The sequence below is a fragment of the Nestor notabilis genome, unplaced genomic scaffold, assembly GCF_000696875.1.
Source record: "Nestor notabilis isolate BGI_N333 unplaced genomic scaffold, ASM69687v1 scaffold1647, whole genome shotgun sequence".
In the NCBI taxonomy this organism is placed as follows: Eukaryota; Metazoa; Chordata; class Aves; order Psittaciformes; family Psittacidae; genus Nestor; species Nestor notabilis.
Genome location: NW_009936716.1, coordinates 51,822 through 77,928, shown reverse-complemented (window position 1 = coordinate 77,928; position 26,107 = coordinate 51,822). Strand labels below are relative to the sequence as shown.

Genomic DNA, 26,107 nt, shown 5'->3' with positions numbered 1-26,107 from the left:
TGAAGGCTAAGGTCAAGCAGCGGGAATTAGGCAGCACTCTAAGGAAAAGGATTGTACTTTCTGATTTCACAGAAGACTACTTGAGTTAAAAGGTTCTGCCTTTGTGGAAAGCACTCTAGTGTGTGTGTTGATCTGAGACTGGAAAACAATCCTGTAAAACTCTACCTGTAAGCAAAGGGTGATTGCACACAATATAACAGCTTGCGTCTCAAGTTACTCTCACGTACCTACCATGACAGACAACTAACTATAGCTTGGTGTTCAAGAACTTGGCTATCATCAGAATAAAAATGTGTATACCCTGGTATTTGGGATTAACAGATTTGTTTTATAGTGTTCACAGTGATGAAGGACTATTGATGTCTTCACATTGATCAACTGGAAAAGTACCTGTTTTTTCAGTACCACAGGTCAGGAGGACCCTCAAGGTGTGTATGTTCTGCTTTTAGTCACTGGTACCACCTTTGCTACACTTATATTTATGAAGGTTTTTTGGAGGAGACAAAACTCCCTTGCTTGTGATTTGCGTGTGCATTTTTAAAGATGCTTGTCTTGCAAGTCAATGAGGGAGAAAGTGATACTGGATCTATATTGTGTAGAGAATAAAGAGGGGTTGTATGTGTGCACTGGGGATTGTGATGGTTTTCAGGTTGTAGTCTCAGTCTCGCTTATATGTAATAAAAATGAGGAATAGCTAGAAGATGGTCAGGTTCTAGTTTACATAATAATTAAAAATGTACTTTAATACAAACTTCTTAAAGGAGTTAACAGACCTTCTTAGAGCTTTCTTTTTGTCCATGCTGTATCTTCTGTAACACCACACAGTGGGTGCCTACTAAGAATAATGACCTTTTATAGAAGTTGTGACATTGAACTCCTCAGACTTTGGATTTGATCTAGCACTAAACCCTAATCCTCTCTTCCTTGCTTTTCTGTAAAGACTTCTTTTGGGGGGTGAACTCTTCCATGTGGAGAAATGATAGCTGGGTGTACCCGGGGGTAATTTTGTGGAAAAGATTGCAGTTGTGGTCAGATTGGGCTAACTTGCTGGTGGTTTTGAGGAGGTGGCAAGATGTTCTAGCTGAGCTCTGGACTTGAGTGATGTATTTACTCCAGGAGTCCTGCCCCATGGGAACACAGGGGTGGGTTACCAAGGGTTTGAGCTGCAGGGAAGTGCTTCGTGGGAAAGACAAGATTTAGGTATAACATTGTGAAGCTGTACTGGGTGCACACGCTGGGGCTGCCCCGTGCTGGACGCAGCTGGTTCCAGCTAGATCCAACCCACCCACAGGGCACACCGCAGGGCACAGCTGATTCAACCCCACAGCCCAGGTGGTGGTGGTGCCTTGGGGAAAATGTGTTTAAGAAAGGAGAGAACACTCCAAGAGAGGATGGAATGAGAAGGACTGGCAAATAACAGCAGGAACAGAGGCAGAGGAGGTGCTCTGTGGCTGATCAAATGTTCCTGGAGGACTGCAGCCCACAGAGAACCCCCACTGGCACCGGGGAAGAGTGGAAAGGAAGGGGCAGCTGAGAGAAGCTGTTGTATACATAGTGTAAACAGCCGCCAACACCACCTTGCAGTGCCTCACTGCAGGCACTGGGGGTAACCTGGGGTGACAGCTAGCAGGGAGAAGAGAAGCCGGGAGTCAATATGAGCTGGAGAGGGAAGGTGTTTTTCTGAAGTGTTTTAATGTTTGATTTTTTTTAATTTTTGTTTCTGTTTCCCAATGCCTGAGTCAGTAAAATAATATTTCAAGTACTTGGTAGTAAATTAAGTCAGTTTTCCCAAGCTGAGTCTGTTTTGCCCACAGCAGTAGCTGGTAAGAGATCTCCCTGTCTTTGACATATGAGCTCTCTTATTCCTGTTCTTACCATGTTTTCCCCACTTCACCCATGTGTCCCATGTGGAGGGAGTTTGGCTGCTAGCCAGCCAACCTTAGAAACTTGAAAGCAATTCCGTCTCTGCCCAGGGTTTAATCAGGCTTACCAGCGAGCAAAGGACCAAGGTAATACGAACATGCCTGGCCAGTTTTGCCTTTGAGGTGTTTCCAAGCACACTTCGTGTTCTGGAGATTTGAAAACTATGCTAGTGTAATGTACCACCATTGAGCTGCAGGTAGGGGAAGGTTTAAGGATACTGAAAATTAGACTTAAAATAAAATATCCTGCATCTTCCTGAGGTGATGACAAACTGGGTGGTTGGCAATCTTATGTGGCTGGAAGCTTTACCCTCAGCTCCTTCTTAAAAGGCCTAATACTTGATTGAAGTAGGATAGCAAGTAATAACATAGCTAGGCTGGGTACTGACATACTCACAGGTGTAACCTTGGTAACAGTATAGTTTAGATGCATTTTCCTACTCTGTGTACAAGGTTGTTTTACATGCAAAGGAGCTTTTAGTGTGGGGAATATTGTGGAGAAGAACATGCATAGGAGGCAATTCAAAATATTTATTTAATATTCTTAGTTTGCCTTTGAGAGTAATGCTTGTTCTTTTTATGGTTTTGTAAGTAACCTTTAGATGCTTTTTTCTTCCATAAAATAAAGCTTCAAAAATGGGATTCATTCAGAAAAGAGGGTATTCTTGAATGCCTCCAGTATCTGATTACATTCATTAGTCAAAACAAAGCTTTTTATGTCACATTTTTATAAGCTTAGCCATTTGCTTTGCAGCAATGTTTATGATTTTATACCCAACCTATCTCTTTGGCACAAGGGGACTATGGCTCCAGGCCAGAAAAGTCTAGATTTAATAGTTCAAGGCTGGGAGATTTGATACACTGAGATTGTACAATCGTGTGTATACTTTTTATAATATGGTAACAGTTTGGTTTTACATACTTGCATAGGATTAGCAAAGATTAATGCTTGGTTTATGGTTTGTAGACTACTCGAAGATGCATATCAGGTGAATAAATATGGCATTTGGGAACTCCTGTTTAAACTTGGAAGAAATTGTTTTGATTCATCACTCATTTACATAGTCAAAGTTGTTACTGTTCTTTTGTAAGATTAGATGTTACAGATATTTCCCCAAATTCTGTCAGGTATAACTCTTTTCTCCTGGGAAGATGTTATCCCAGTATATCTACTCCTTTTAAGATTAAAGGGTTTGAATTAGGTGTGATTGCTGCAAATTGAGTTTGATGTTCTCATGGCCATCTTTGTTTTACAAAAACCTAAATTCAAAGAGGGGAAAAAAGGGGAAACTTGAAATTGTTCAGAAGGAAGTAACTCGAGAAGCATTTATACATCCTTGTAATTTAAAACTATTGCCAATTAGCACTTCATCATTAATCAACCAGGAGGGGGGAGGAATCAATGCAAGTACTGCCAGTTCAGTGATTTGGCATCATCTTCATGGAAAGGATCTGTTGAAGAATTATGCCACATTATTTTTTAGTGGATCTTTTTCCAAATCATGTAATTGCTCTTCATCTTTCTGTATTATTTATTTCTTTTCCTTTATTATCCTTTAAAGTAAGCATCATCAATATCAGTTTGAAATTTTCTGGCTTGTTCAAGAAGAAGCAATAGCTGTCTAATGTATTCTCAAAACAAAATAATTACATCCTGATGATGAAAACAGCTGTGATGTAGCTTTTCAAAAGTACCTTGAATGTTCTGAAATGTACTTCATCATAGATATCTGAAATGATCAGTCATACTGAACTCTTTGAAGTGTGCTTTCTGAGAAATGTCAGTGTATAGTTAAATTATGTATTTGCATGCAGTGCGTATAGTTAAATTACATCTTAGAAACACGCCTAACAAGAAATTTTTATCAGACACAACTACATTTTAAATGTCTAGGTATTAGTCTGATCATAGCTGTAGCTTTATGAGACTCGGATTGTCTGGGATCTTTAAGCAAGCAAGGATGTTAATTTGAGTCCATCTGCCAAAGATACTATTTTAACAGTTCTGTCTGTGTTTTAAAGGGGCAGATCGCCCCTATGAAGGGAAGGCTAGTGCTGTGTCTGTTGGCTTATGGAGTAAAACCAACCAACAACAAAAAATCCCACCACACTGAACTACCTGAAATTACATTGCAGCATCTGGAAGCACCGTGGCATCCTGGCCTCTTAGAAAGATTTTTGTTTCCTTGTGGTTGAGGTGTACTGTTGTCGCTACTGAGGAAAGAAAAAACCAAACAAACAATATGCTGTTTGGACTGGTTTTGTGTAACTGGAGCAGAGGTGCGTCTGTCTTTCCAACAGAGTTGCTTCTTGTCCAGAGAGCAAGTGAAAAGTTTATACTGCCACTCTTGCATGTATTTTTAAATACCTTTTAGAGGGGAAAGACATCCCACAAAAACAGTCGACTGCCATCATCACAAATAATCTCCTATACAATGGAGCAGCTGGAAAGCTGATGCTTGGCACTCTTCCACCTCCTTCACACACACACACAGAAACAAACAGAGAAAGGATGAAGAGATGAGCCCCCTTGGGCAGCCACTGCTGAGGCTTAACCAAGTGTGACTTTCAAGCTCCCTTTATCTTTGTGCCCTTCAGAAGAGCACAGGCTATGTTTAAAAGGTCTGCAAATGGACAAACAGCAGATCTGTGATTCTTTTTCTGTTGCTTCTATGGCTTTGTAATCAGCTTGAATCTCCACATCCAGCTTCTATGAAACAATTTGTAAAGAAACAGTGTCTACTCATGCCGGATGGGGAAAAATGAGTAGATTGTCTCTTAAAATACCGGTGTAAGTGGAAGTTTCTTTTAAAGTTGAGGTATAAGAGTTATCTGACACAAGGGGAAAAAATGTTTCTGATGGAAAGAACTAATCTGTGGAGTATTTAACTGTAGCTGCTACAGATTTTGATGCAGTTTTGTTGGTCATAGGATAATTTCAGTGTTCTAAACCTGACTTTCTCTCTCTTTCATCTCTAAGGGTTTTCGAGACCTTTATTATCATTGCTGTAGTTGGGAAAACGTTTGAGAAAATCTACACTGAAATCAATAGCCAGACACTTTGTGTGTTTTCTGTTTTGTAGGTAGTGACAATACAATTGTGCCTCCAAAGAGAATGTACACAGTGAATCTTCCTCCGGAGGGTTATGTTGCTGATATTCCAGATGCTGTTAGAATTTCAGCCTCTGAAAACTCAGATGGGAGTGCTGACTCAACAGGTAAGTGTGTATGGTTGTTACTATGATGAATTTTTCTGAAGTGAAACTTTTTAACAACTCTTAACAAGTAGATCCAAACTGAAACAATTACGTATTTAAACTGTTGCTGCCAGTGGGTGTCACTCTTTTGCAACATAAGCAAAATGAGGCTATACATCCCTATGGGTTCGTTTCCATTGTTAGAGTTTGAATGCCAGATTCCTCATTTGGTTATAGCCACACGTGTCACTCAGCTTACTAAAGCTACATAAAGTTTAACCGAGGACAAAGTCTTCAGCTCCTCCCACTCAAGTTCACCATGTATATCCATATTATGCCTGCTTACAGCCATATTACTTTAAAGAGTAAACGTTAGGTAAAGTTGTTCTAATTAGTCTTACTCCTGATGTTCTGAGGAATTGGGCAAAGTCTTAACAACCTTCCAAATTTACTTCTCCCAATTAGAACAGGCATTCACCTGACTGGAGTTGATGAGAGGAGATTCCAGTCCTTTAGCATTGAGAAGCTTTCTGATGAGAAACTGTGACCAGGTAACTTCAGAACTAGCGTTTAGTGTTGTGAAAGGATACAAGAGAAGCAGCACAGGATCTGTAAAGAAGTGGGCTCTAAGTTGGCATCAGTTAAAAATCATGGTTTTCTGAATGATGTTGCCAGAATTAAATGGATTCTGTCTGTCTTGGAAAGAAGTCCTAGGTTTAGATAAGACAAGTTCATTTTTTTTTTTTTCAATTGTGATGTTCCTGTGGCTGTACGTTTGTCCAAAATCCCTGTCATTTGCTGCTAGGGGCAGTCTACAGCCAACAAAATATCCAGGCAAGCTTGCTGAAGTAAAACACTTAATAAGCAATATTTATTAAACTACTATATCTACTTCAGCCTGGAGACTGCCTTAACTGCAAGGAAAATCTGAGATACAACCTGCAGACACAGAAAGGCAAATGCTCCTTGCCTTTGAAAGCAGTACCCACAGGGGTGAATTACTGGCTTGGAAATTGTGTCTGCCCTCTATACTGAGCTCCATTCCGAACCTGAGTACGAGCAGAACTATCGAAGTAGCATAAGACACTGAAGCAAAGCACAGCATGACTGGTGACACATCAAGAATGTCCTTTCTTGGTGTGAAATGGTTTAAAGATGTTTTTTGGATTGGGGAAGAAGTAACTATCAGAGTAATGTAGTAGTAGGTCTTGATACTGTTGGGATTATGGATAGGAAAGTGTTCTAAAGCACAGCTTCCAGGTTGTACTTTTTACGTTAGATGCGATTCATATTCAGAATCCAGAGCCTGTTTCAATACTGTCCTTAAATTTGTTGAATTACACAGTTCTCTCTGGACAGTTCGTTGGGTTTCTGTTTCCCAGCGTGGAAATCGGTTCCAGCTGCTTGTTCTGATAATGAAGGACCCTTTCTCTCCATGCCATATAATCTCTTTTTATTCTTTGATGTAATCTCATTTCAGATATTAGAGGGATACTCTCCTTCTGTATTCTGCTAATAAAACTAAATGAAGTCTCATAATGCTTTGTAGTCAAATAGACCTGTAACATTCACTTTTATACAGGGACTTAAGTGACTTCTAAATAAAAAGTTAGAACACAGGTCTCTGAACACTGATGCAAATGAGATATATCCTTATTAAGGTGTCAGTCCAGAAGTTTTGTGGGAAATCTACTCAGCTGCTGTTGAAAATCTGTGAACAAATCCGTATGTGGTACATATTAGATGTTGATATATTGCATAGCAGAAAAGTAGAATAGAATTCAGGATTGTGTTATAGTGTCCCTTTTAAGGTCATATAAATATGTCTGGTTTTACAATGGATAGATTATTGAACAGTGGCATGGCTTGCTCATTTTGTAGATTTAATATTTTCCTCTAGTATTTCAAAACAAACTTACTAGACCATGATAGCAATAAGTAGTGTTCTGGTGTTGCTTGGCGACAGTATTGACTGTTGGATGGTGATCTCTCTTAGCTGATCCTAGTCTCAGTGTTCAGGAAAAATAGGTTTTGGTCTTCAGCCACTTTAACAGTTAACAAATGCATCTAGAACTTTGGGAGACTTATTTTTTGATTGGTTTGTTAGTTGACTTTACAGTTCCTCATGGAATCCAGAAAAATTAAGTTCTAAGTGATCTCTGAAGGTTTTAAAATTGTTTTCTTTACAAGGTAGGTTTTTGCCAGGTATTTTGCCTAATTTGATCTTAAAAACCTCCCCATAGGGAGATTTTTCTTAAGTGCCCTTTTCCATTTGCTCTAGTGTTTTACTACAGTTTAATGCTAGATCTTTCTTGCTGCAGCTTAAGGCCCTTATTATTTATTCTGCCTAAATATGTATTAAAGGATTAAAGAATTAAAGATCTGTGCTAATCCTGCAAGGCTGAGGGACATGGTTGACTTTACTCATGTTTATGTCTCAAATACATAAAATCTATTGCAGAACAAAGGCTGTGATTTCAGACAGTGCTCATAAAATACAAAAAGGAACAGTTCAGACAACCACACTGTGGATTGCTTAGTTTGCTTACCTAGATTTAGTTGTATATCCCTTAGTTAGATCTTTTTTTGAAAGGATAAAAGAAAGCCCAAATGGGAGCCTTTGACTGTGAAGGAAAAAGAGGGAGTCTGCATGTCCATATGTATGAACATTCTATATATATAGATCTGTTTATTTAGAAGTGCGTCAGGTATTCCCAAAGAACCAGCTCCATAAGGTGGAAATACAGATCCAGGGTTGCATTGTTTTACTCCTGCTACTGTCTACCTGATATATTTTGAAGGGTAATGGGCTGTCTTCTGCTGTGTTCCCTAAAAATGGAGCATGTTGTATATATGGGTAACAAAAGGCTGTCTTGTTAGCCTTTTCTAGCCTTTGGGCCTAGAAATAGGGCAAATAAATTCTGTGGAAATTCAGACAAACCATATTTTGGGATTAAAATTTTTCAGGTGTAACTTTGCTATCTATCAGTGTCATTTGCTAAGCCTTTTCAATAAATTAAGAAAACCAAATCCGTGTGTATCTGAATTAGTATGACAAGATTATCAAGAGAAATAGATATGCCATTGCTGATATTTCATTTTGTTAAATTAATTTGGGGAAGAATTAAGTATTCTGTCACTAGAATATGAATTTAAACATCAACTGGTTTTGAGTTATTTAGAAGTTGAAGTTAATTACAATTATAACTTAAAACAATTTCTTGTCAGCTCTAAAATATGCCTGGGCTTCTCCATTATTATTTTTCTTTAATTGATACATTATGGTTGATACTGTCAGGATGCAATTAATTTTTCCCAGACCAGCTTCTGAACAGGAGAGAAAAAAAAAGGCATTGCAGGTCTGTGTGAATATTTCAGTTCAGTATGTCTTTCTCCATCTGTCTCTGCATGTTGTTTTTAGCAAATACTTTTTAAAATATTTTTTCAAATACTTTTAAATACTTTTTTTCTGTTGCATCAAATAAATTGTGACCAATTATGCTGTTAACATTACGCAGCCCCTTTGTGATGCATGGGTAAATGACTAATGGCCTTGGAGCTTACAGTCTTGTGAAGGGTCTTGGCTTTCTTGTGTAATTCTCTTATATATTTCCCAAAGGTGGGGGAAATAAAGCTGCTCTTTCAGGTTTGTTTTCTTCACATGAACAGGTGATTGATGATCCTGTAGTAATGAGAAGAATCTAAGACTCTCTCTTTTTTCCAAGAAAATAATGAAAATTAAATTTATCCAACATTCTTAAAATAATAAATTAGACTTAGGTGTCTAATTATTTAAAACTCACTTGCCTGTTTTGGAGGAATCGCATCACTAAGATGGTGTGATCATGTCAGCCTGTCAACTGAATTAAGTAACTGGAGTTAGACAGTCAAGAGACAAAATAATGCAGTTAATTTCTTTTGATTTTCACATGATTGTCATTTTGACTTTGGTAATGCATTGCTAACTTACTTTTAGCAATAGACTTTATACTTTTGACAAGGGCATTAAAAATGTATAACGTTCAAGCTACAGGGAAGTTACCATCCTTCAAATTCTGGTCATAAACTCAATATCCCCATAGCCTAAAGCTCTTAAATCAGAGATCAAAATTAATTTATTTTTATTATCTATTTATTGAGAAATATTTCTTCAGAAGTCACTTAAGAGACACACCATCATGTTTAAAAGGGCACTCTATATGAAAGGAGAATCCACAAAATATTACACGTTCCTTAACTTACTAGAAAGGTGTAGCTTAGTTTTGATTTGTTTTGGGGTTTCAGTTTAATAAGATGAAGTTAGATTGCAGAGTTCTTGTTTCTTTTTTTAATATAGGCAAACAATAGGAAATAGTGCATCTTGCATTAAAATATGAATGCTAAAATTGTAACTGTATTCCTTCTAAAAGATAAACTGTTTTTTTTACTTCAGCAATGTTTCTTCTTGGATACTTTAAGGTATGATAATAGAATATAATATACAAAATTGTTTTATTTGTGCACAAAACAGTGTGCTGAGTTATAATTTCACAAGTACTTTAATATTAAATTCTTATTTTTATGTAGTCACAAGATAGTATTTGATGGGTTTAGTTACATGGCAGAGCAAATTCCTGACCCAAAGACTGTGGAAAATAAAAAGACTGTGCATGCAGGAGTTCAGGAATATGTAGTAGTTGAGGGCACCTGGAAGAATAGGTAGAGAGATTTAAAAGAAAAGTGTTCTTAGGGTATTTTTTAATTTATAATTTCATAACCCAGTCTTTTTGTACTTGTCTCATTTTTTCCTTCATATTTTTGAACCTCAATACAGTATTCATCTGATAATATTCTGTTGGTACTATCTTGATGATAACCTACCCAGTTTTGGTTAAAGCCTTTATATAAGCAAGGAGCAAGACCTAACTGTGCTTTCTCCTACCTGCTAATGGACATGTTATGAGACAGAGTTTTAGCTACAAGGAAGAGTCCAGCCTGGATGCTCCATTCCCATGCTGAGAAGATGTCAAGTTAGAGAAATAAAAGCAAGCAACCCATTTGTTTCCTACCTTTCAGCAGCTGGCAAGCCTGAAATACTATGGAAGGTGTTACTTCTGTGAGACAGTTCCTCACCTGGTTAAGTTTGCTTGTTGGCCTGAGGCAGTGCAGTTGTACATGATAGATGTGTATGAGTCAGTTGCCACTGTAGCTGGCCTTTGGACCATTACTTTTATTTGTTTCTGTCAAGACAATACTGAAAAGAATTGCTATTACTGCAGCAGGAGGTTCAAGGTGAGGGAATGAATTTAGATATTTCTCTCATTTACATTTAAGTAGAGTTATTCAAATTAGATGCATCCCAGGAAATTATTAGCCATGTCAAGTGAAAAATAGTGACATTGGGGATTGGTCCTCAGCAGACCTCATAAAAACTACTGCATTTCTGGGGTTTGGTTCTGCTAGCAAAAATATTTGGACTTACTGATTAGCAAAAGATAAATTTGGAGAAAGCATAATCGGGTAGTCTCTTACCTTGGTCTGCAGTGCCTTGATTCACCTAAGGTTTAAGGCAGCCATTTTAGGAAGACTTAATAATGCTCAAGCCTCTGTTTGTTGTTAAGGAGATGCTAGTATGAATCATGCATTTGGTACTAACATTCTTGGCAAGTGGTTGAGAATGTGCAACATTACAGAACTGATATACTCGCCACACCAAGGGAACAATATGTTTTAAGCAGCTAAGGCTGGCAGCAAGCCTTTTTGACTGGTAGGTAGCACCAGTTATGAAACTCGAGCATTCTTAATCTTTTTGTAGCCTTCAAACCAGAGAGATCATCAGACCATATAGCTTAATCTTCTGTACTTCTAGAGAGGTCTTACCCCATATCAAGCTCAGCAGTCTGTGTTTGAAAGAAAGAAAGAAATAGAAACTTAGAATAGTTGGGACCTTTAAGATCATCTAGTTCCAACCTCCCTTGTGTGAGCTGGGACATGTCCCACTACCATGCATATTTCAAAGATGTCAGTGTGGCTCTGATACTTTCTGGTAATTTGTTCTGGTGGTTAATTTACCTCCCTCTGGTGTTTTTTGCTTTGGTTTTGGGTTTTTTTGTTTGTTTGTAGTTGGGTTTTTTTGGGGGGGAGGGGGGTGTTTTTTGTTGAGGGGTGTTTCTTTTGTGGGAGGAAGAGGGGTAATAATTTGAAAATTCCTTTTTTCTGCCTTCCTCCTTTTGAGTTAAAAGAGCCTTTGCTAAGCAGTGTTTTCTTCTCACAAAGCAGCACAGTAATCAAGTCACCATCAATCTTTTCTGATTAGATAAACAGATTCACTTGTGTATCACTCCAAGATATTTACTTCAATCCTCAAGTCACTTTTGTAGCTCTCTTATGTATATCCTTTTTCACAGCATTCTTTTAATAATATAAACTCCAGTACTGCATGTAGGATTTTTGGTTTCAACAAGGCCATGCGTTGAAATAACCAGACAAATCGAGGGAACTGCGGCAATTTGCGGGTAAGAAGAATTCTTCATTTGCAAACAAAAAGCAGTAAAGTTCTTTTGGTCCAGTTTTATTGCATTAAAAAAAAAAAAAAACTCCAACAAACCTACTGAAGGATGCTTAAAGATAAAAATCACATATAATTGAAGACTTCATTAAGTATGCCTGTATGAAATAATGAAAGACGTTAAATAGTCATCTCCAGGTAATGAGATGCTGAAATACAGCTCTTAACTTAGTATAATAGTGTTTTGCAACACAGATGCACCAAATCATATTTCAAATGATAGCATTAAGAAGTGAATGTGATCTCATCTGCAGATGTCCAGATTTTTCTTACAACTTGCTGGGAAAAAAAAAAAAAAAAAAAAGACTTTTCCTGTCCAGCATTCAACTTCTTTTGAAAGTATTGCTGTAATGTTTGTTTCACTTTCCTCCTTAGACTTGTTATTGTGGGTCTTTCCTCTTCTAGTAAGGATGGTTGGACTTGCAGGTTGAAGCCTTATTTTTTAAGAGTTACTACTTTTAAAAGTGGTTTTCAATAATTCAGCAAGGAAGAAGTAGTGATTATATGGGGTTCTGCCTCTTTTGTATTTCTAATGGTTAGGCTAAGTCTTCTTTAATTTTTATTAATGAATTCCCCTAGTTAATTTGGGATGTTCTGGTTTTAATTCTTTGCCAGTTTGAATATCACTATTAAAAAAGTAAAATCTTTGTGCGTGATAAAATTACAGATGATAGCTTTCTGAAATTCAGGTTTGTCCTTGTAGAAGTTCACAAATTCAATCCCAGTTTGTCAATGGCAAATTTTCCTGATCTCCCAAAGCTTAAGGCATTCTCATGTGTATGTCATCCTCGGAAAGCAAGCTATAGCAACAATGACACCTCTCTTAAGGCTGTTAATATAAGCCTTTTCATAATGTTGCTGGTGCTTATAGATTAATCAATAACTTGGAAGCAGAGATGTCTGTGAGGCTAAACAACTTCCTCCTCCACAGCCAGTTTCTTCTTCTGCTTAAGTGTACTTGACATTTGGGAACCAGTTACAGTGAAAGATGCCACAAGTAGAGATGCTGGCAAAGAATTCTGTACTTTGGATGTTCTCTCCTTGAACATCCTTTCTGCAGACCTTGTATTTGTTGATAGGTACAATGACATTTCTAATAGATAAAATCACCACAGGTTTCTTTCTGAAATTGAATAAGATTAAATAAGCATTTTTATTTTCAGAGTTCAGATAAAGTATTTAATCATATGTTATCTCAAGCTTGATTTAAAAAACTCTAGACCCACTAGTGCCCACATTTACACCGACTGTTACCAGTTGACTTACATCATTGGAATTAAACAAAGACCTAAATTAAATCCCCTTCTCTAATTAAATATTGCTCTGGACAATTTTTAAATCTTGTTCTATCTGAACAGGAGAAGGTTTCCTTTTTAAAATGACACCAAGGAATTAAACGTAAGCTTAAAAGGAAATGCTTGGTGATGTACCATGCTGCAAAAGCTAGCTGGCTTCTTTTTTGGAAATCTTTCCTTAGTGTACTGCGTGTTATACAAATTACAAACATTTGAGGTAGGTGTAGCTTGAGCAGTCACTTACGGAAAAGATCTGCAGACTACTGTATCCTGCAACAGTGTTAAAAGCAATTTCAGTGATCTGTCAAGCAGCCAGCTAGAATTGAGTAATTGCCTTTCTTGATTTCACAACAAACAAGTCTGAACCTCCTGAAGGTGACTGTGAAATTCACTGCTGCCCACTGAGGGTTTTTAAACACAGGATTGGGCTATCAATTTAAACTGTAAGTATGAATCACTGGTTTAGGTTTATATACAATGTAGAAACCGGTCATTTCTAACTACCACTTCCTGTAACTATTTACATCTCCTAAATGGCAATATATCCACAAGCATATGGGACTATTACAGAACTCATACTTCATGTATGGCTTGGGAGTTGTTTAACATTGCTGAAGGCTTCAGTAGTTCTCATGTGATGATAGTTTCTAACATTATGACATTGGTAGACACTCCATTAAAAAAAAAAAAAAAATCGCAAAAAACACCACAACCCCCCAAAACCTGTGGAAAATGTCTTTGGAAATAGAATGGCAAAGAAATCTGCGCCAGATTTTTAGTCCATATTTGCATGTGATGTTAGAAAACACTGTAAATGCTGAAAATGTATTAAGGAAAAACTAAAGTGTTTAGTAATGTGATACACTGGTAGTGCTTTACTTTAGACATCCACGGCTGCATGTTAATACTTTATTAAAGATCTTTGATTTGTATTTCTGTAACTGTAAACAAGTACATTTCTAGATGCCATAAGTATTAGTTAACTTTCTGCATGCTTCTGAGAAAGCTTTGAATACTTGAGTAACAAAAATGTACCTTTGAAATGAGATCTCATTCCTATGCTTTTCTGTAGTGCAGAAAACAATGTACCCCTAATCCTGGCATATGCCTTTACATTTTAACAAAGTAAAAAGAATGCAAAAAAGAGGGCAGGTGTGTGTTTTAGCAGAGTAAGAACTCGCCAACAAGTGCATTTTTAATAAGACATGTTTACTCTGGCCATTACCTTCACTTTCTGTTGTAGTTCTTGTCCTTTTCTCTTTGCTTCCCTTTCCACCATGATACAGTCAGGGCTTCAGACTGAATCTGCTCTTGTCTACATGTCCGTGAAAGTAATTTGATTGAGGTAGGTTCCACTGGTCAGGTGGCAGTACGTGAAGCAGGAGGAGAGGGAATTAAGGCCTTTTATCTCTGTCGCATTATTTTTTTCTTACTTTTTGTTTCATTTTACACTACAGTGATGACAAACATTTTGGTTGAGCATCCCTTCCTCTAATAGATGCACCTCACAGAACGAAGAGGCACTTGTGGCCTCCTGTTTCTCTTCTTTCTTGACTGCATCACTTTAGTTTCCTGTATCATTTTTCTATTCTTGCCCCCCACCCACTGAGTGCCTTCTCCCCTCTCAGCTGGAGCGTACCCCCCCTTTCTCCCTCCTTGCAGCTGTGTTGCAGGCTTCCCGTCGTCATAGTGACAGTAGGCAAAGGATCAGAAAGGATAAGAAATAGAAAGCAGTGCCAGGAACCACCTTAGATCCCTGCAAAAAGCCAGCACTATTATAATTACTGCCTCACTTGAGCAGACACCCAACACTTTGAATATCTGACACTGTTTGAGTACTTTCACCTCCTTTATTTCATAACAAAAACATAATCAAGACCTAAGCTTTTGTACTTAAATCATCATGGAGCAGCAGGGTAAAGTCAAGAGGGTGCTGGATTAAGGGGAAAGGCATGTCAGTAAGCTTACAGCTTGGTCTCTGGCTGCTCAAAGGCTTCATTATTCTGTATCTCAGTTGTTTTGTAGGTATTGGAGAGGTTTCTGACCGCTATTAATAAAACATGCTATTTTCATTTTGGCTATCAGTTGTGTGGTTGGTTGCATGTAAAATCATAACCTCTACTGCTCTGCTATAGCCTGTGAACATGTTGGTATTGAACCAAAGCAACATGTTGCTGTCCTGCATATCAAGACCCAAATATCAACTGAGAGACAACTCATTTGTGAATAATAAGCATGAGAATGTGACCCTGCTCATACTCTCACAGTTAGGGCTTACGTTGCTCTTTCTCTCTAACAAGTCTTGTTCCAATGCAGTATTTTCAAGTCTCAAAATAAAAATAAATTGGGAGCAGGGGGAGAGGAAAGCTGTTTGAATGCAGAATTTCTATTGTTATATATCACCCTTCTGATTAAATACTCTGGACACTTAAACAGAGTAGAAAGCTTGATTTTAACAAGGGGTTTACAATCAGTATGGCTGATTCAAAACATGGACAAGGACGGTTAAAATAGCAGGAAAAATAGTGTGTGAGGAGTAGGAGTAACCATGGTTTTGTGTTGGGTTTGTTTTTTCTTTTTCTTAAACAGTTTTATGTGTTTTGTATAAGATGCAGAAAATGCTGCTGTCTCATGTTGAAAGTCAGAATTGGGCCTACCCAATGACTTAATATTATTGTTGTTCTGTTATAGCAGCTATTGTAATTTCTGGCTGTTTGTAGGCTTACAGCCACACATTGGTACAGCTTCCAGTAGTGTGTCTCCATTCAGTCTCCTCTTGGGAAATTTCTTGTATCTTTTGTTACTGCACTCTGAAAAATTCAAGCTATCAGTCTTTTGAAGTACTAAACCTCTCTATACAACTGTAATCCATGCCAAAGATGCTTTGAATATCATCTTTCATCCATTTGCTAGTTTTATGCTATTTTCCTTCTATTTTATCACTGCAAATGGGAATTGGTTCATGACTGGAGTATGCCTTGTTAGTAATTTGAACTCTATCTGGAGACTTCTGTATACTAGACTAATGCAGAGAAGTCCCTTAGTTTACTGTAGAATCATAATTGCCCTGAATTACACGATTTGTGTTGCACATGCAGTGCATCAGCCTCATTCACCCTTTCTTTTCTCAGCAATCTGTCCCAGCCCCCAGAGGGCTGAAACAAATGGAAGTTATGTTGCTATAGCAAAAGACAGAAATACCAGCATACACAGATTTATTGCTGTAATCTAGCCAAAATGCACTACAGGCAATGTCAGTGCATTCCAAGGATCCTCAGTTGCTATGAACAGCATGTTCTTCTGGCTGACCAAAGCTACTGCAGTTTTCCAAAGTTGTGTATTGTTTTGCTGCGTTTATGTACCATTAGTTTCATTCCCCAGTTGCTTCGGCAGCATGCAACTACACAAGTAGGTGTTAGGGCAAAGATACAGTCTCTCCTGATAAAGAGCAAATCACTTCAACAGCTGCATCTGTGGTTCACAGTACTAGATTATTTGTATCCAGCTGATGATGCTCCTCCTCACAAACTCCTCTGCATGAAATTTGAGTGTTCTCAGACTCTTATAGCTGGTACAGCCAGCACAGCTGTACTGATATGAATGGATCTGCTAGGTTACAGTAGCTGGCCAATGCCAACATCTGACATTTCCCTCCTTTTCTTCATGCAGATATTTTGAACAGTAGTCTTTCATCTCCAGTCTTGGCCTAGCTGGTTTAATGGCAGGCATGAAATCATACCTGTTTCTGCCAATTCTCTACTATTCTGTAAGAACTGAGTTACCTTACTTTCTAAGAGCTGTTTATTTCAGGGTGGTTTGATGATACTTCGCAAGGGCTTCCATATATCTCACCCTGCAAACTCTCTGCATCTTGATACGGAGGGAGTAGGAGAGAACTCGGAACCAGTTTTACAGAACTATTTTTGCTTCGTTAGGCTGATACCAATTTTTCACCAATCTAATCTTATAAGCATGAATGAAAGGTTTAAATTGCTTTTTTACAAAGGATTATTTAAAAGCTGTATTTATGAATGTTAGGAACATAGAGAGAATGCAACATAAACCTAATTCACTGATAAGTCCAACTTTAAGGTGTGCAGAATAGGATGAGAAATGCCACGTGACCTGAAGTCCTGACTGCTAGAAAGAGATTTTCCAATTCAAATTAATTTAGTACATTAGTCTCAGTTGGTGATGTGCTGGTGGGGTTTTTTGGAACCAGGACCAAGGTGTGAATGTAACACTGAACTGGATATCACCATCCTGGCACAGGTAGCCACAAAAAAACAAATGTATTTTGTTGCTTTGATTTTTCACTGGCAAATAGAAAATGCAGTGTCACAATGCCAGTTATAATACCAGATTTTTATAGATCATTATCGTAGCATGAATAATAGACTAACTAGATGAAAAATCTTAAGTATAATGGAACTGCAATGTTTGCCACACCTTAAAGAGAACCTAACAAACATTTGATAAAAAAACACATCTTAATGCATCATGAGCTTAATCCTATTCATGCTTCGTCTTAAATTCAACTTCTATAGTTAACTTATCTGGATGGCTTAGGTTTGCAATATGATCACAGGCTGCTCAATTCTGGTTACGTTTTTAGTATGCACTCCATTAGTGCATCGGCATCTCTTGAATATTTACGAATGGAAACATCTTTTCTCAGTCTCTTTAAAGATGAGGAGTTAGAAGCAAATACTCTTTATTACATATATTTTTTTTTTTATAAAATGCTATGTTATTTTGCTTATAAAATGATGTGTAAGATACAATTTCCAAGAATGACAAAGGTATGCAGCTGTTTAGTTGATATAAAAATGATTTGCTGTGAAACTGTGAAAATTTGCTATCATTAAATAAGGGAATTCTGTCTGTAGTTAATCAGATAGCATTCTAGGGGAAGCAGCAAATAAAGTGAAAATATCTCATGTAGTTCTTAGTGCCCAAGTGTATTACCTATTCTTTTCTGCCTTCATTCAATATACTAAGAAGCCTTAGTTCTTCTATACTTAACTAATAAAGTGAGGTTAGTTTTCTATTAATTTTTAAGTTCATTATTCATCTGGATTCAATTTTAATTATTCCTTTGTGTCTTTGTCTCTGACCATTATCTATGCTGATGCTCACACAGTAAGCTCAAACATCTTTGCGTGCTATTTTAATAAACAGTTGTTTTGGGTTTAGAGACAAGATAGCTGAATTCATTGTGCACCTTTTTTAAGACATTCCCCAGGGAGCTTGACTTTACCAAATGCTCAAATCAATGCACTTTTCATATCACAAGCAATATAAAATAGTAAAGATTCTGCTGTCAAAACCCAAATGTATAAAGACATGAGCAATAATATGCATACAGGAATGTGAGTGAAATTAAGACGGTGTTGATAGATCAGCACAAAGAGGCAGCAACTGTGGCAAGCTGCAGGGCTGGTCTGCAGATCTGTAACGCTTCATACCCTAACTGCTGCAATAGAACAGCTTTGTGCAAGAACCTGATTTTATTCGACCTATTCACTGAAACATATGAGAATACTTTACTAAACTGCTCATTTAGAGTGAAGGAGAGGCATCTAGTGATATTATAACAAGTGATGATAATAAAGCCTTGCTACAATCAGACTTACCATTTGGAGGATTCTGTCTCTTTTTACGTGACCACAGAAAAGGAAGTGGGTATTATGGTAGCTTGTACATCTCAGTTAATTACCTTAGCCGAACTGTAGCGTTTTTGCTGAAAAGAACATAGTGTCTATGCTTCATGTTCTTCTGTCAGAGAAAAGGATTGATTGATTCTTTGTTCAACACTTCTTTATTTGGTATATAGGTGAATCCTGTAGAGGAGAGAAATGTTAATTTGTGCTTGCTGAGCTTGTTAAGAAATAGAAGTGTGTAGCCTTAGGAGACACAGGAAGACTTGAAGTAATAAGACAATGATACAGCTCTTCCTCTTTCAGCTCAGGATCCAGGTTTAATCTTGTCCTTTTTTTTGCCAGCTTTTCTCTTCCTAAAAATATACCAGATTTTCTTGGCATCTCCTTGCTGGTGGAAATCTCACGTTTACCTCCCTTGCTAACTCTCTCTCTCTTGGGCTTTTTGTGTTTAGTTTGGGCTTCCTTCTAACTCCTGTTTTCCTGATGCCCTTTTTGGTTTTTCTTGTCTTCAGTGATTCTTTAACTGCATATGCCAATGATTGTTTTAAGGCATACAGGTGCCTGGTGAAGTAAGTACTTATAGTCCATTCTGAAATGCTGCTTAGCTGAACTTAGGTCTTTAATCCTGAATATGTAGTTGATGGGTGGACCCTTTAATGCTAAGTATTATACAGCTTTGGATGCAGATTGGTTTTTTTTTTTTTCTCTGAAAAGGAAAAAGATTATGTAAAGGAAGGATGAAAAATTATCATATATAGTATGCAGTGGTTCCTTACTTCACATGTCTTACATATATGTTTACCTGTGTTTCTAATTTCAAGACAATTGTAAGATATTTTAGTGAATGTGTGGAATTTAGGTGTATGTTTAAGTAATGTCAGAAATTACTTTTCCTCAAAAAAAAATAACAAAGCCAAAAACTGTTAGGTTGGATTTGGTTTTTTTATGTATCTCTAGAAATTGTAATGGTATTCAGCATCCACTAATAATCAGAAATATTTGCATTTGAAAATAAATGTCACACTTTTAGTGCAAAACTGCATATATTTATATAGGGAATTTCAGCAAAAGCTTTAGAGATGGTGTTGTAATTTTTGCACATATGCGGAAAAATAAGTAAAAATGCAATGGTTAAATTACTTGGAAGTGTTCTGTAGTGATCAGCTGCAGTGCTTTTCCTTTCCACTCTAAAGTCTGGTATTTTTGTTTGATTAAATACATTCATGATTAAATACGTGTATTAAAGTGAAATGCCTCTAGCAGTTTTATTGCAAGCTGTATAAACTTTCATTGACTGTTACATATCTGTTAGTTCAAATGGATTTACAAGGGGTTTATACTTCCTTTTTTTATACCTTCTCTTTTAATGGCAGTAATTCCATACACTTAAACTTGCTTGTAGCGAAGTATTTATTTTAAAAGCCAAGTAAATGGAAAGCCCTGAATTATTCTGAGCAGTGTGCGGTCTATTTTCTGGTGAACTTCTGCCAGCTTTTTGTGTTACTGTACTTGTTAGTACAATGGAAGTTCTTTCTACCTGTTACAGTATAAGGCAACAGAAGTAAATGTTGTGTAAAGTCCTGATTAGCATCTCCTACAGAGGATAAGTGAGGAGTAAAATTCAGGCTGCAGTCTCCCACGATGTTGCTCAGCTGGAGAAGTAGCCAGCACCACAGAGCCAGGCACCCTGCTGTCTCCATCCAAGTGGCCCCCCTTCCCAGTCTGGTTATCACAGAGGTCAGGGCCTTATCTCTAGAGGACCTAAAGCTCTTGCTGCTGCTTATTCATTGCATCACTGCAAGATTTTTGTGAGCCCTTTAGTATTACAGAGTGAAAAAAAGTCCTGTGAACACAGGAAATGACTACCAAAGTCAAACCACCAGTTCTTTGAGAAGACAGAAACCTGTGCTGTGTGGACTCTTGTCCAGCTTGATTGAAGATAGCCTTATGAATGGGTCAGGAGGGGGAACCTAACAGCTGTTGGTTGTGGTAATTTCAAACTCAGCATTCCAGTGAAACCTTAAGAAACCTGGTTTTGCTAATGAGATGTGCTGGTAGCTTGAACCTTCATGCAGCTTCCTAGGACTTTATTTTTTATTTAAGTACGTCAATTTTGTTGAGTTTCGGTCCTGCTTTCTCTTTATTGTGCATAAGAAAATGACTTGCTTTCTCATGGTCCATTTTGCATCTCTTTATTTGTCCTTTGGAAAGAACTGAAATGGAGCTGAGCTGTCCATAAAACCTTTAGGAACTGTATAAAGCATAGTACTTTGGGTTGGGTTGTTTTGGGGGTTTTTTTGGTTGGTTGTGGTTTGGGTATTATTTTAAAAGCACTTTTTCATAAAGTAAGCAGTCATCCGAGAGTCTTTATGCAAACAAACAACCAAACCTTATTTTCAAAAAAAACAATTTTGTTCTCCTGTGTCCCCACAGAAAATACTCAGGTTGATACATATGCAGTATTTTTTCTTGTACTTCATGAGCAGTGTGTGATGCAGCCATGAAAGCAATGGTAGTACAGTGTAAAAGCACTTGCATAGTTTGTATTGGTAGGAACAGCAACAATCATGTAAAATATAAAGTTATTATGGAAGCACACAGATGTCTTTAAATTTATGATACCTAGTGAGCCAGTCTGCATTGTTTCATCAGCTCTAAAAATCTGTGTGTTCTCAAGGTGAAAAAGGCCAAATGAAGCTGCAGCTTCTGACTCCAGCAAAGCATTTGCATTTGCAATGAGATTCCCCCCCCCTCAAGATGCATTTGTTAATTAAAGAAACTGTTACTGCTTAAACCAATTGAAAAACTGTTCTCAGATATCTATCGGATACAAAGATGTTCCTTGCATCTAAATACAGCATGTTCACTTTGTGCAATTGGCTTAATAATCATAGAACCACAGAATGGTTTGCGGTGGAGAGGGCCTTAAAGACAATCTAGTTGCAACTCCCCTGCCATGGGCAGGTACACCTTCCACTAGACCAGGTTACTCAAAGCCCCATCCAAACAGGCCTTACCACTGCCAGGGATGGGGTAGCCACAGCTTCTCTGGGCAACCTGTGCCAGTGCATCACCATCCTCACAGTAAAGAATTTCTTCCTAATGTCTAATCTATTGTCTCTTTCAGTTTAAAGCCATTCCCCATTGTCCTGTCACTACGTACCCTTGTAGAAGTCCCTCTGCAGATTTCTTGTGGGCCTCCTTTAGGTATTGAAAGACTTATATATAAGGTCTGCCCTGAGTCTTCCCTGCTCCAAGCTGAACAATCCCAACTCTCTCAGCCTGTCTTCGTAGGAGAGGTATAGGGAATGATCTTGTAACTGGTGCCTACAAACAGGCTTCCTTTTGTTCTATAAAAGTAAAATATGTGTTTTTACATTTTCTTGTTTAAATGAAGTTCTGTGTGGGACATGTTATTGGACTGTGAATTTAAAATGCACTATGTCTGTAGTGTCAGAAAACTTGCTGTGATGTAGTAGCTATCTTGAGAAAAATCAGGTATGACTTGGCTGCCCTAAGTTTTGGTGGAAGCAATTTCTGCAGCTTAAGCATAGGAAGCCTGAATACCCCTTTGACAATCGTAAGTCGGATGAGAGAGACCAGAAGCAAAGACTTTGGGGGAAGGGGAGAAAAGATGTATCACTTAATTAGTTTCCAGCTTTTGAAAAGGTTAAGATTAAAGCATAGAAGAAATCCAGTGCAGAGGATATACTGCATCAAGTAATGTGATTTTGTAACCTTGTCACTACTCTAAAAGAGCAGTGTGATTGACTTCAAGCTGAGCATCTTACTCAAGCTGCGCTAAAGGTTTAGCAAAGTCCTGAGTACCTCACTATTAGAATGATGCTGAGACACTCCAGTTCCAGAAATGGAAAGCAGTATGTTTTTCACTCTAACCTGGAAAGAATAATATAAATACAAACAAAAAGTGAAGCAACAGTGTAAAATTACTTTTAGGTGGAATCAGACTAGGAGGACAGAAAGAGAGTTTTGAGGGGGTCTTTGTTTGTGTGCACTTGTTAAAGTTTCTGATGTGTAGTTTGATTATGTAAATGCATCTCTTCAGGAAAAATTTATCAGGTAAGTTTTAATGATGAACTGCAGCAGTGTTAGGGGCATTGGACAAATACTGGCAGCATAAAAAAAAGATGTTATTGACTAGCTGAGAAGGCACTCTCAGAACTGTGATGGCAGGAAGTGAAATGGTGACCAGACAGTTCTGCTCAATTTATTTCTTATTTTTGCTGTCCCAATCACATGTAAAACTCTGTCATATTGTTATTAGTTACTACTAAAAGGTCACAAAAAGCAAAATAAAGTCTGAAAGGATTGAAGGGACAGCAAAATACACTGTGCCATGCTATTCAGCTCCATCAGGGTTAAACCATCACTTGGTTACACCCGTTTCCTTCTTTCAGCTTGGAAGTGGTCAATTTAAAGTTAAGACAGAAAAAAGCTTGGGGGGGTTTTGAAACTTTATCCAAAAAGTCTTCAAAACTAAATGCTTGGTCAATGGCATGTGTACTGACAGTATCCAGTACAGCTTGAGATGCTTACAAGTCATAGTCTGTCCCCAGGCTGTATTCAGTGACACAGTAGTACAATAGCTTCCTATGTCAGAGCTTTGACACAGCTGCCAAATGACTTGTATCACAATTTCTTTGTCCAAATCTGTTGTCTAGATTGTGGAAGATGCACGAAGGAAACATCATTAGGCCCTAGAGTGGTGCTTATTAGGCCTGGATTTATTCCTCCTCTCCTCTCACAGATTTTTTACTTGCTGTATTTCACTGTGGGAAAACATCCTGCCTAGAAGAAAGCTTGTGGGTTCAAGTTAGGTGCTTGTGGCAGGATCAGCTCTCTTTGAGAGCCTTTTTTATTCCTTCCCCGGCATTTTATGTCAACAAGGGAATTTACCTTCTTCCCAATGGGATTAATAGTGGTATACATTAGCCACTTCATGAAAGCATGTGAGAGATTCATTAGTAATGAACCTCTAAGTACATATATAGATATATCAAAGAAGGGAAAGAAATATGCATATCCATAGCATATTATGTGTAGCCTGTGAATTACAGGTATTGATACCTAAAGTGCTATGGAGTGGGAAATTAGAATTAAACTTTTGGTTTGTAGAGTTGTCAGGCAGTGCACTAAGCAAAGAAAAAAAACAATAGCATCACCACTAATCAGGATCAGGGGTGCAGCATGTGATGAAAACTGTTCTGCAAACAGATGACAGATTTTAAACTTTGTATGAAATACAATGTCAAGTGTAGACAGATGAACACATTTGCCTTTATCATAGCAGGGTTACTCCACAGACCATGGCATACAACTGAAGAACAGTAAGAAAGTCTCTCTTATTTTCAAGCAAAGATACCGTACTTCAGTGAGATGCAGAGCAACTCCTATTTTTCAACAAATTTAATGGAAACTAAAAAGAACTTGACACTTTACTGAGCTGAATAGATGAGTCATTGTGCTCCCTTTGCCATTTCCCATTGTTTTGCTTTTGAGAAGCAGCAAAAGAAATCCTGGAAATTACAAAGACTGAATGATGGGTGTTATCCCAGTTGCATTTTGCTGTGCCAAAAAATAGGTGATCTAATAGTATAAAGCAAATGATGTACAGTGGGATAAATCCCTGGGAAAATAGAGTATGTACAATCTCTTGTTGAGAAGAAGACAGTTATTTCAGTCACTTCCCAAACATCTATTTGGGTAGCAGATGGTATCAGTTTGTCTTTTTTCCAATTTATTATGGATAATCATGTTTTTGTCATATATAACATTTCATTCTTTGAAAAACTGTAGTGGCCCAGTGGATAAGGCAGGATGAAGCTCTTGGGAGATGACGAGACATTTGCTGAGACAGAATAACTTTTTAGATCATAAAGGACAAACAGGTTGTGAAGGAATGATGCTGGCCAAGGAATAAGCTCGATGTATAACAGAGACCAGGTGTCTGCTGAGAGTAGCAGGAATCCAGGCTTCAGAAGGACTTTCCCTAGAGACTCAAAGGGAACTGTGCAGACTTTTCTGCTACTCTGGAATTCACTGGTGTGCTGTACTGAAAGCAAGCCTAAGCAAAGAGGATTGATTTAGAAGAATGCAGTAGGCAAGGTCAAGATACTATAATGTATTGTTTTGGTTTGAGTTTTGTCATTTTGAGTTTTCTTCCGCAAAAATCACCTTTTGTAGTGTCTATTCTAATAAAACCTAGCTTTCCTGTTTAAAAGCTGTTTTGGCGTGTTCATTATGGGAGGGGAAAAAGGTTTGAGCAGTTTGACCTCACAGCTCTGGCCATGGCAGAGCCCCATTGTAATGCAGCACATGATCAAGACCAAACCTGCATCACTGGGAAGGCTGTGGCACCAGATTCCCATCTATTACAACGTGGCACGTTACCAGCTTATACAACTGATCTTCCCTGTGGTGTTTCTCATTTTTGTAGCATACTTTTGTGCATATTTATTTATATGATTAGCTTAACATAGAGCACTTGGTCATTAAGAAATGACTTACATTAATGTTTTCAACTATTCTTTAAAATATAATTAATTTAGAATGTGATTAATAAAAATAAGCTGAACCCTTATCCTAGAACATCCCTGGTTTTACAAAGCTGGTTAGAAACTATGTAATTAAATCTAATTCAAATCAGAGTTAAGATCCAAAGATAAATCAATAAAGGAAATAGTTTAAAATAGGTTTGCATTCTTTCAGGCTTTCCTTTGCTGAAGTATTTTCAACTAGAATTTACTGAAAGGACTGTGTAATAAATTGGAATTCTGGCAGCTCTTTCATATGTGGGGTTAAATGTGATTTGTTATTGGATGATGTTTAAAATGTTGTAAAATGCTGCAGAAATTGAATTATCATATTTAAATATTTAATAACTGAAATTTATAAATTTGGTCTGGGATTTGTTGCTGAGTATCTTCATTTTACTATGTCAGTGTCTGTGTACTTTTGGATAGCTCTTGTACAAAAGATTGTACTTTCAGTTTCTGCTCTTTGATACTGTTTTATCTCAGGGGAAAACTAGGTATCAGTTTTCCATGAGGTTGCTTATCATTTAATAGTCTGTGGTCTTGTAATCTAAATAACTTCTTATACTTAACACTATTCTAGCTGGTAGATTTGGAAAGAACATTTTAAATGCTGAACAGAATTGTAAGATTGCAGTTTTCTTATCATTTCTATTGTTATTCTCAGCAAAGGGAGAGCTTTGGATTCTTTAAGCATTGGTTGAAAACCATCTCTGGGGGAAAAATACTTTAAAGAAAACTCTGTATGTGTATTTATGTCCTGCAAAGTTAAAGGAAAATCAGGGGGGTTAAGTGTAAATGTGACATGAAATGTTCAAAATGTTTCCATGGGTTTTTGATACAAATGTTACAAATCTCCTCTTTCATTTCATGGTGATGCATTCTGTTCAAATACAAAGGCATAATCTTATTAGCTAAAGACTAAGAAG

General features: G+C 37.5%; 1 protein-coding gene across 1 annotated transcript in view; it reads left to right on the top strand.

Moving 5' to 3' along the window:
- The window catches only part of ERICH1 (glutamate-rich 1), a gene marked incomplete at its 5' end in the record, with an annotated part of 52,463 nt that overhangs the window by 10,125 nt on the left and 16,231 nt on the right, over positions 1-26,107 (top strand). The window contains one exon of the mRNA XM_010018460.1: positions 5,006-5,140. Coding sequence (XP_010016762.1) covers positions 5,006-5,140 — 135 coding nt within the window. The remainder of the gene's footprint in view (positions 1-5,005; positions 5,141-26,107) is intronic.